This window comes from Tachypleus tridentatus, chromosome 11, assembly GCF_004210375.1.
Source record: "Tachypleus tridentatus isolate NWPU-2018 chromosome 11, ASM421037v1, whole genome shotgun sequence".
Lineage (NCBI taxonomy): Eukaryota > Metazoa > Arthropoda > Merostomata > Xiphosura > Limulidae > Tachypleus > Tachypleus tridentatus.
The window spans coordinates 59,617,014-59,629,598 of record NC_134835.1 but is presented as its reverse complement, the minus strand read 5'-3'; the positions used below and the strand labels follow the sequence as shown (position 1 = coordinate 59,629,598).

Genomic DNA, 12,585 nt, shown 5'->3' with positions numbered 1-12,585 from the left:
AGCCATATCATTGTTTGTAATTTAAGCAAAAATCTGCATAATAAGCTATCTATCTATGCTCTGCCTATCATGCGTATCAAAAATCTGTTTCTAGCGTTGTGAATCTGCAGACATGCCGCTGTGCCACTGGGAGGCAATATGCCATTGTATTTGAATTTTAAAAAATCAAATTTAATTACATATAATTTAACATAATTTTTATTGTCATGTAATATTGGATATTTTAGGAAATATTTTTATATTATCGGAGAACAAAAATACTCACATAATAGCACTAAAGACTGTGACAAAAGTATTACAAATATAAGTATTATAAATATCTCGAGTAAGAAAGTTTATTTACGGACTGAAATGTGAAATCCACTGCCGAGTTTTATTCAAATAAGTCTATATTATTGAACATATTACGACCTAACTTTCAGTTTCTCCAGATTAATATGGTATTTAAACTCTTTAACTTTCGCATTATTTTCCTCATATCTTGCTTATCGGTGGCTGTGTTTGTTCAATAGGGTTATAAGACATCATTCCCTCTACGGGAGTGTTTTTCAAGCAGGATTGTAGGGGTTCACATGCTGTCTGTGCTGGGTCAACAATTTTTTTTAGTCTTTGAAATGTCTGACTGGTGCACATATCACCTTTCACCTTTATTATGAATTATGACGTACTGTATTTTCATCCTCGTAAAAATATGGTGTCACGATGGCCAAAGCCCACACGCAGGAGGTCGTCTTTCAAATCCGATTGAAAAAACTGCTCTATAGCTTGCCCTGTATCTGATATATAATTCTAACAGAAGAAAAACATGAACGTGTCACGTGGTAGAGACTACCAGGAATATTGAATTTATGAAGATCTAAACACGTTGAAATTCTACAGGATTTCTGTTTTAACGATGTGTTTTAATTTGGCTTCCTTTGCTGTTATTTTTCTGGTATTCTGTAACATAGCTCTTAGTTTAATGCTAACTAAGATGTTTCGAATAGTTTCATTTAAAAATATTTTATCGTGTGCAGAATCTAAAGTGTATCATTTTTAGAAAAAGTCAAGATGAAACTAATTTTGCTAAAATTATTTTAAATCTGGAGGTGGAAGAAATGTATTCTGAAGCGTCCGAATCTTTTTTTAAAGAAAAATATTTTTCGACTTATCAGTTGACCTCATCAATTGTTTTCTTACCGTTATATGTTTGTATGTAATTAGAACTACATCTGTTTACCTTCAAATCATTCCTCGTTGGATCGTATTGTAAGGAAGCTGAAGTTAGCCTAGGTTTAACAGGTTCCTTGGACAAGAATTCTGTTAGTATAATGATAATTTTCATTTTTTTTTGTATCAGTATTCATTTGTTTCTTTTAGAGCAAAGCCACATAAGGCTAAGTCCACCGCTGTTAATCTACCCCCACATTTTATAATTGTGTGTTCATAAACTTACTTCTTTACCACCAGAGGGCTATATTGTTTGCAACAGAAAGTGTCACACAGTGTTTAAGATGACAGCGTCGTACATTTTTTATATTTTGATATCGACTTCCTTGACTAATTGAGTCTTCATGTGTAACATAAAGGCAAGAAACTTAGGTGGTTGTCAAACTGAAAGTGTTAGTTATATTTTTTATTGATTCACACCAGATCTTTAAGAGAACAACTTGAATTCCTTTATGAAATTAAATCAAAATTAGTTTTCCCAGTTTCTCTCAAAAAGTTGTGAATCTGGCAGACAAACGTACAACTTTTCTTTATATATACATGAATTGTGCTCTATTAGTGAATCTCTCGTGACACGAATAATGCAATGATGGGTAAATTCCTTAGAACAATACTTTGGCTGATTCCTATCGATTTGTTACAGACTTTGAGAACTATTTGGTTTTAGCTAATTTCCATAATACTCTTTTGATTAAAAGACACAGAATGGAACTGTTTTAATTCGAAAAACAACAGAATTTACTACAAAACAAATTCTGATATAGTTTCAAGCAGATTTTACTAGCTTGAATGTCACGCAAAGCTGCACAAGATCTATCTGCTCTTACCGTCCCTAATTTAACAGTAATAGATTAGACAATTTAGAGATAGATCAACACCGTCCACCGCAAACTCCAGGAATACTCTTTTGTCAGCGAATAGTGGGATTGGCAATCAGATGCTAACGCCCCCACGGCTGAAAGGGTGCATGCAAATGATCGGTAACAGGGACTCGAACCCACGATCCTCAAATTACAAGTCGAGAGTCTTAGTCACCAGACCTATGAAAAACTTTCCCTGTCTTTGTACAACTCATTATTTTTAAAGTATCTGTTTCAGGTCCATCAAACTATTTTACCTTAACTCGGTGACTATATTTAAAATGACAGTCATTTTAATAAGCCAGCATAAATCGGGTTGTTTTTGTTCATTTAATTTGCAGTCAAGTGACAATTAATGATCTTCATAATGATCACGTTTTTATTTTACCAAACGCACTAATAATAATCCAAGAAAACATGTCAGTAGTTGGCTTCAAGTATCAGATTAATGTCCTTTCTGTAGAAAACAAAATAATGAAAATTATCTTTTCTATCTATCCTTCTGTCTTTTCTAAAAGAGGGATAAAAAGCAACATAAAATGATGTGTTAACAAACTCCTTGGACTTGTTCAGAGGACGTGGTGATAATTATTGATTAACACATTACCTTATATCATGACGAAGAAAATTTTTGTTGCTCTATGTTTACCGTAGGGAATAATGATTCTGTAATATCAGTGGCAATCTGAGTAACACGCCCGTAGAGAACTATCTACACATTGAAGTAGAGCAGTATATAATATTTGAGACCTTAATTTGTAAACATTTCTTGATTGTATCAACATTCAAAGATTTGTGTTGTTTATATATATATATACCTATTTCTGCCATTATTTCACAATTAAACAATGTTTTTACCCGTGAGTATATATGCCTTTAATAACAAGAATTCGCACTTTTTGTTATATATTTATGATACGTATTGAAATCAGTATTTATGAAGTGCCTTAACACTTTTTGTTTCGGTTTCAGTGGTTGTAAATATGACAGCGGTTGAAGATCGATCAGTTTCTCTGCCCTGTAATGTGACCTTCCCAGCCGGAGACTATGCGATTTCCTTAGTTCTGTGGTTCCGGGGGAACTCTGGCATACCGATCTACAGTCTAGACGCTCGAAATGGTTCTATCTACAAAGCCTTTCATTTCACGGACGACATTCTAGGAACACGTGCTTACTTCGATCTGACCTCAAGACCACCGCTACTAAAGATTGCACCGGTCAAGAAAAAGGACGAAGGAGTATACGAGTGCCGAGTAGATTACCGACGCGCTAGAACGGAGAAATGGAGAGCTGACGTGAGAGTTATTGGTAATACATATTGTTCCACATATCTTTAAAACTATTGTCAACAAAAAGCTCACGTGAGAGTTATTGGTAATACATATTGTTCCACACATCTTTAAAACTATTGTCAACAAAAAGCTCACGTGAGAGTTATTGGTAATACATATTGTTTCACACATCTTTAAAACTATTGTCAACAAAAAGCTCACGTGAGAGTTATTGGTAATACATATTGTTCCACATATCTTTAAACCTATCGTCAATAGAAAGCTCACGTGAGAGTTATTGGTAATACATATTGTTCCAGATATCTTTGAAACTATTGTCAACATTTTGTTTTCATTTCAGACTCGCTAAAAAATAAGTCATAGTTAATTACTGCCACTTTAATACTATAATGACAAAAATAGAAACATAAGTGTACTGCTTGTATGATTAACATTGTAAAAATATACTGTACTACATAAGATTATTCGTTGTTTTTCATTGACTCTCAGTTTTAGTACAAATCTTTTTATTTTTGAAACTAAAACAGAAATATTAAAGACGAGATGTATAGTTATATCGTATGCAAATATTACGCTGCTTTATGAAGCGTGTAAGCGAATTCCGTATCAGAAGTTAATATTATTAGTATAGTAGCAGTCATGCATTGGTATCATTCCTATTTTAGCGTTTTGCTTAAAAATCTAACTATAAATGTTAATAAAACATATTTCGTATTTACGTGTTTTTTTTTCGGTCAAGAATCTCTAACATTAAAGAGAGTTTTTTTTTTCAAAATATTGTGTAAGAACCAACACAGGATAATATATAAAATGTGCGTAACAGTTGAAGTGCAAATGCATTCCAGTCTCAAAGTATTTTGTTGAATGGCAATAAAGGTCTCCTCGGTACTCGGTGAAGTAGTTTAATGAACAACACATTATTAGTGGAATCGAAACCGTGTCACCAGCAGTTTTACGATGCGGTGATGTCTCATTTTCAGAATGAGGAGTCACTTTCTTCCTCTGACTATTCGTGAATTTGATCAACATTGTGTTCACTTTTTTATACACTGTTTTCTTCCAGATTAACTACAGTGTCTTTCTCCCAACCATCTGACACACGTGTACCCTGGAGCAAGACGTGTAAAAGAACTAGCATCGATAAATTCTCCATTTGACTATACAGAAAACTATGAAACTGAGATTGTCATTGCAGTCTCTCTATCTGTTTCTACAATGTTTTGAAAGTTGGTCTCTAGAGTTTTTTTGCTCATTTGGTTGATAGGATTGTGCGGTAGATCCTAAACAAACAACAAAAACACCGGAACAAATAAAACGAATATTATCTTAAACAAAACAAACAACAAAAACACAGGGACAAATAAAACGAATATTATCTTAAACAAAACAAACAACAAACGCAGGGACAAATTAAACGAATATTATCTTAAACAAAACAAGCAACAAAAACGCAGGGACAAATTAAACGAATATTATCTTAAAACAAGCGACAAAAACGCAGGGATGAATTAACGAATATTGTCTTAAACGAAACAAACAACAAAAACACAGGCAAAAATTAAACGAATATTATCTTAAATATCATTTTTCTGAAGTACACTATAACATACTAACGTATGTTCCAATGTGATAGATGTGTCGTTAAAAAGTATCTTCAGTTCTGATCGTATTAAAACACGGTTTTTAGTAATGTAAGCCCGCAGGCATGTCGCTGTGCCATGGGAGTTAAATATATTGATCATAGAAAAGCAACCACTTGTTAAAAATATTTTTGACAATGTGAGCAATAAGTTTTGATTAACTGGTTATTTCGATGGCTATTGCTAAGTTCAAACCTACACAAGTCCGTGCTCTGCCATCATGAGCATCGAAACCCACTATTTAGCGTCGTAAGCCTGCAAACTTACCCGTTGAATTACTGGAAAACAAGTCTGGATTAACATAATTAGTGGGGGGATTGAAATTCATTGGTCGTTAGGTGCAAGTTTAATTTGAATCTATAATTTAGATATACACACTTATAAACCTTTAAATCACCTTCTAGAAATACAGCTTTGATTATTTCATGTTTGGTCTTTACCAAAAAGATCTGGAATGAAAAGTCGATAAGTATTCAGAATAAACCACAAGTGAAATATGATTTTAAAACACTTTCTTAAGTATACGCATGGGAAGGCCGGGTGGTTAGAGAGCTTGACTCGAAATCTGTGGGATGCGGGTTCAAATCCTCTTCTTTCGGCCGTGGGGGGGTGATATTCATCTCTGCTATTTGCTCGTAAAAGAGTAGTTAAAGAGTTGGCGGGGCGGGTTATGTATTAGCTGTCTTCCCTTTTGTCTACCACTACTAATTAGGAACGGCGAGCGCAGGTAGTCTTCGCGAAAATAAAAACAAAAAACTTGTTATATGTATGTTTCATGTGTAGTTTTTATCAAGAATGTTAACTTTGAAGCTTACTGTTTTACCTTTTTAGAATCGTTTATTTCATTTAGAAAACTTATATTGCTGTTGGTTAATAATTTTGGATCATTGTTTCTATTTTCTGAAACAATGGGAGGAGCTTTTGTGTCATAAACCATCAAGCGTTGAATAAGTTTCTGTAGCATAAAATTCAAAAAATCGATTAACATCACATTCAAGTTTTATACAAAGCTTAACTTTTGTATTGTCCAGGGGTCAGATAAAGTTTACACGGAATTTTCGTTAGTAGTTTGGTTTTGGTAGTGGTTTGTTTTGAATTTCGCGCAAAGTTACTCGAGGGCTATCTGCGCTAGCCGTCCCTGATTTAGTAGTGTAAGGCAAGAGGGAAGGCAGCTAGTCATCACCACCCACGGCCAACTCTTGGGATTCTCTTTTACCAACGAATAGTGAGATTGATCATCACATTATAAGGACCCCACGGCTGAAAGGGCGAGCATGTTTGGTGTGACGGGGTTTCGAACACACGACCCTCGGATTACGAGTCGAGTGCCTTAACCACCTGGCCATGCCGGGCCTTTCGCCAGTAGTACTATTGAAGAAATATAATAAAAACAAAATAAACCCACTTGGGACGAGTTTCTTGTTTGTTTGGTCTTAGTCAAGCACAAAGCTGTAAACTGGGCTATACCTGCTCGGCTCACCGTCAGTATTAATACCTGGTTTATGTAAGTCCACAGACGTACCGCTGGCCCATTGAAGGGCCAGCGGTACATCTGAGAGCTTATAACGATAAGAATCCGGTTTTGATACCAGCAGCAACAAGAGTACAGATAGCACATTGTGCAGCTTTTTGTTTAGCTAAAGAAAAAAACACATCTTTTAATCTGTAAGCATTGGTCTGTGCACGTGAACCTTCTTCTAAACAATATAACTTTAATGCGTTCCATAATCAATGTTTAAATTTAACGTATCTCGTAGGATATGTATTTCATGCTTGTTTTCTAATAGCAAAGCCACATTGAGCTATCTGCTGTATCTATTAAGTAGAATCGAACCCCTGATTTTAGCGTTGTAAGTCCGTAGACTTACCGGTGTCCCAGGGGTGGACTTTGTAAGATGTTGATATTTTAAACTTCTAAGATAAAAGCGCGTGTTTTTTAATTGGCTCATCAAAATCCTTTGATGTAAATAAAAAAAAGCAGCGCTACCTCTTTTAATATTCTTTGGACACCATAGGAAATATATAACTAGTTCAAGTACAGTATCCGTAATTTCTCTTTTTATCGGGCGTTTCATAATTAGCAGATACAACACGTCGTTTGGGAATAGACTTGCTTAATTGATCATTAAGTCTTCAACTGGGTCATTAAAACATACAGCTTCGTGTTAAAACAGCTTTATATGTTTCGATAAGCCCCATAAAATTCAATATAAGTTTGTAAAGTGATATAGTTTGCGAAAGGAAATTATCACTTACATTTAACATATCATGTAGAAGGCGAAACAGAATGCATCGAACCAGTGAATTTAAGAACTGGTTAGGTAAAAATAATGATTTATTCCACACATGTGTATTCTGTGCTTCACTCTAATGTTTTAGTTCTGGGTCGATTGTCTTGAAAGTTGGAGAGCATTTGCCTTGGTTTAATGTGCTCAGACACATTTTTTTCATTAAGTTTCCGTTTTGCTTTTCGGGATTCAATGTCAAAAATAAGTAAAACATATGTTTTATCCTCCAGCTCCTTTATCATTTGCCCTCTCCTTGTGACAGAGCAGATTTTCTGCAAGCTTACAATACAAGAAACTGGGTTTCAATAACCTTGGTGAGCAGAGCACAGATAGTCCATTGCGTTGACCTTTTATAATTCTTCAGTCCAGATGATACTTGATAACAAATCTGACAGACATAAGAATTGTTTGCTTACTTTTGATTTTATATGTTTCAAAGGTAAAAACAAATTGCTACTTAACATTTTTCTGTATTTTGACCAATCCATGTGGACTTTGCACAAAAACAGTTTCCGACAACTACATCAAAAGATGTTTTGGATTTTTCGTTCGTTTGTGCTGGGGTCAAAGGAAAAAACAAGTTGCAATTTGTTTATTATGGTGCTTTGCATCTTAAGTTATTGTGTCGAAGACTAGATCTTGTTGGCCCAGAAATTACCTGTAACATTTTTGGCGTCGTAAATAAACATAATGCAGAAACCGACTGTCCTATGTATTGTAAGATCGTATCTTAGTATGCTACAACAGACCTTTCTGAGAAAGAAGTAAAGAAGTTTCAAGTTGATAGTGTGTCAGATGTCCATTCCTCTGAAGTATATATATTATAGTTAATACTCCCTTTCTCTGCCTTGAATACCAATATTGTGAGAACTTTATCCAATGAGACGTGTGCTGTTTTTTTTTTGTTTTCTTCATGGGGTGGGGCGTATTGAATTTTCTGCGATTGTTGATTTTTACATTTGAAACGTTTTGTGGGAATTCAGTTGGACCAACTGACAATACATCCTTCTGAAACTCATCAAATGAAATATGACAATATTCTCTTCAGATGCTATTAGCTTGGTAATTACTTGGGTTGTTTAAATGTGTATCATACATGTTTTTTAGTTTATATGTTAAAATATATGTACACATATATTATAATTTATTTATATTTGGTAAAGGATGTAACAATACATTCTAACATAACTGTGTGTACATTGCTATTATTTTGTTTTTAGAGAGGATAAACATATACTTTTCAACAAATTTGGAATGTTATGCACGAATTTATAAACTTTTACGAAATAAGTTGTACGTGATATTTAGCAGTAGGTCATCCTAAGCTATCTTCTATTGCTTTATTATCGTTATTAAAAGAAATTCTTAAAAGCCAAACTTATTTTACTGTGAAAATGTCTTTCAGTGCCTCCCAAGAATGCTGTTATTAAAGATGCACAAGGAAAACGAGTCAAAGGACTTATTGGTCCATTCAATGATGGAGATATGTTAGCTTTATCTTGTGAAGCTGAAGGTATGAGTTACACGATAACAGTGATTTATTCCCATTTACCAGTATGGTAAAGTGTATCTATATCCAGAGAAACAGTAGTAATCATGTTATTGTCATTGTATGTGTAACGGAAACCGAAAAATGACAAATCGAGTACTTGTAGGAAGGCTCCTTACGGAATTCTTTGTTACCATAAATTTGCTAAAGCTATGTAATAAACCATCAAAGGCAGAAAATATGACACAAATGACATTAGAATTTACGCACAGATATTGACAATTACCGTAATAATTTTCTATTCTGTGTTCAATGGACGTATGTATATTTCACCCAATAGGCCTATTTACTATTAAATCCTCCAATCTGAAATCTTTCTAAGCCTAAGTATTCATAAATTATGCAAATTTTATTTAAGACAGTTGAATATATAAATTAGTGTGCGTTATTATCGAGAACACATCGTCTTATTTTAAAGACTAAAAATGTAATGTTCTTTTATTTCATGAGAACGCTTTAAAGGTCAATAATCAATAATTATTTAATTATGTATTTCTCTTTTAATAAATAAATATTTAGAAGACATGTTCAAATACGTGCAAATTTGATATTTCAAATGTGAAAGTCAAACTAAAATAAAAAGAGATTAAAGAATTGCACGCCTTCATAAACCACATACAGACAAAAGATCCCAGTAAAGTTAAAATAAAATTTTCTTTATGTCTTTATGAGCGTTTGATTAAATACACATGTTGATGGTCCAACGGCATTTTCATAAACAACAAAACATATTTGCTTTAAAGTATTAATGAAAACCGAAATTGACACTCTTTTTATGTGTTCTAAAGGAAATTGCTTACATGTGTTTGTTAATGTATTTACACTTACAGAGAGAACAAAATTTGAAAGCAGGAGTAAAGAAACCACAGTAATCAGTTATTATTATAAGTTATCCTTCCCGTCCTGCATTACAATTACGCTTCATAATTCTGTAGCGTTTGTTGCTATAGTAAAAAAGCAGTTTATTTAACCCAAAATTACTTACTTCAAACTGGACAACTTACTGTAGTTTTATTTTCTAACTCTTCTTATTTCTGCACAATATTTTTCGATTGTTTTATTAATATATCAAATTACATATAAGTTTAAAATAATATCATAAACATGGGTGAGCACTGCAGACCATTTCTTCTTCCTTTCACACATATTTCTATAATTTATTCTATTAATATATATAAATACAGCAGTGTAAAAAACGACACTATGGACATTAAAAATGCAGTTTCAATAATAATTTTGTGTTTCTAAACATATTTTAATGCTTTTGAGCAATATATAAAAGCATGTAAAAATATAACACTGTAGATATTCCACGTACATTTTTTACAATAATTAAGTGAAATTTCCAAAATCATCAATTTTTTTTAATTAATAAAGAAAATATATGTCAAGTACGTAATGTTAAACCTGACAAGGGAGTAATGAAATTTCTCTTGTTTCATAAAGGAGATCCCATTCCAAATGTCACGTGGTGGAAGGATTCAACACTTTTAGACGGTGATTACAGTGTTACTCCAGGAGGAATTGTACGAAATGAGCTGTTAATCAAAAGGCTACACAGGGACCACTTAATGTCAGTGCTCACGTGCCAAGCATCTAACACAAACCTTAGCGTACCCGTCTTCAAATCAGTAACATTAGATATAAACTGTGAGTATCAAAGTTAGTTTGTTTTTGAATTTCGCGCAAAGCTACTCGAGGGCTATCTGCGCTAGCCGTCCCTAATTTTGCAGTGTAAGACTAGAGGGAAAACAGCTAGTCATCACCACCCACCGTCAACTTTTGGGCTACTCTTTTATCAACGAATAGTGGCGTTGACCGTCACATTATAAAGCCCCCATGGCTGAAAGGGCGAGTATATTTGGTGCGCAGGGGATTCGAACCCGCGACCCTCGGATTACACGTCGAACGCCTTAACCCACCTGGCCATGCCGGAACCGAGTATCAAAGTGAAAAATCATCTAACGTTTTATATGTATTGGGAATTTTAATAACTTAAGTATAAAAGCAAAATTTTACGATTATTTATTCGTCTCATATCGCATCCCAATTTTTGCTTTTTAAGTGAAGTTTGGAATTAATAATTAAAACTTACATCTTTTGCAGCAAATGGTGTGTATCATGAAATAAAGTTATATGCTATCCAAGACATTGTTCAACTATATGTATTTATGTTACTGTTTAAACGTCGAAATCTGGCTAAGCATTATAGAAAAATAGCTCCAAAATTTGTGGTAAAATCACAATATCTGCAATGTTTTATTTTCCACCTATTGATGTCTAATTCTCTGCCCGTTTTGAACATTAAAATCATATATATGAATAGCGTTTTATGATACTGCATATATGAATAACTTTTTAGAGAATCTTTTATTTTTTATCGCACAGCCCAACTGGTATTGTACAAAGGACCTCTTGGGAAGTAACTTGAGGGTGACAAAAAATAGATCCGAAATGCAGTTCTTACACGCTTCTAGTTTTGATTTTGCAATTGGACAAAGTAAGAGGAATATTAAGAGCTAAACATCTGCAAATAACGTGATTTTTGTCACAGCTTTTAGACCTATATAGTTAATAGGCCAATTAACAATTTTACAAATAATTTTTGAAATCTTAATTGGATAATACCATTGAGTCAATGTTAATGTGTTTCTTTGAAAGAATGTTAGTTAAAAAACTTACCTTACGCATACTTCATGTGTACAGATACATTTTCGTACATAAGTTAGGGCTAAAATGTTGCAATGTTTATGCAAATAAATAAGTTATTTTGTGATTTATTTCATCTTTACTTCTAATTTATTTTTTACATTCGCTGTTGAAATAGAGTTCAAAGTTACCATAAGAGTGTTGGCAAAGGTTTGACGTGAGAATAATGTATAAACAAAAAATTAAACTCGCTGTCAGATACTGTATTGTAAGAAATAGGCCAACTCTTAAGTTAAGGTATTTTTCCTTTAATTGCTATAAGTAGCATAACTTTTATTTTTTATTACACATATCATTATTTTTCTGAAACGAAATTTAATTTAAACATTCGAAAATCCCTCTCCTTAAATCGCAGATCCGTTAAGTGTTCTTTAATCTACTAACTAGGCCCACACATATTCGTTTCAGCCAATGACAGTTACATGTATAATCCTTTATTTGAAGCCGATGAATGTCAGAATTTAACATTTTCAGTATAACTAACTTTCATACAGATAGAAAAGGAAAGTTAAACTTAACTTATTGTTGTGAGTATCCTAAGGAAATTAAAGGGTCTTTAAAACACCTGTAAAGCGTGTGCTTGTTTTCTTTAGATTAATTTCTTACGTAATAAGCAAAGTTAAACATGAAAATATCACTGCTATTTGTTGTTTTTCTGGAAGGCTAATTTGATATCTTCTCCTAATATAGAAGCTTACTTTTTGTTGTTATACGTCGAATTTATAAATTTTTCTCTCAGTAAGTTTTAATTATTCGTTTGTTCATGTTTGATATATCAGCGTAATAGGACTGTAATTACGCCACTGTAATTAAAATTGTTCCAGTAACTGGTGAAGTGGAACTTGAATTGATAGTTCATTAAAATTAATGTAGCCATTATTGAAAATGCCAGAAAACACACTAAACACGACACTACGTCGCATAATCCAGACCCATAGAGCTAATTTACACTATACATCATTCTTGTGTGACCGTAGTGAACGTTGATACGAAACGACAACACAAACATCTCCTTCTGAGTCATTAAGTACCAGCTTC

General features: G+C 33.4%; 1 protein-coding gene across 2 annotated transcripts in view; it reads left to right on the top strand.

Moving 5' to 3' along the window:
• Positions 1-12,585, top strand: part of LOC143232243 (protein turtle-like) — a 131,610-nt gene that overhangs the window by 78,010 nt on the left and 41,015 nt on the right. For both annotated transcript variants that reach the window (XM_076467405.1, XM_076467406.1), the window contains exons 2-4: positions 3,042-3,377; positions 8,695-8,802; positions 10,285-10,488. In XM_076467405.1, coding sequence (XP_076323520.1) covers positions 3,042-3,377; positions 8,695-8,802; positions 10,285-10,488 — 648 coding nt within the window. The remainder of the gene's footprint in view (positions 1-3,041; positions 3,378-8,694; positions 8,803-10,284; positions 10,489-12,585) is intronic.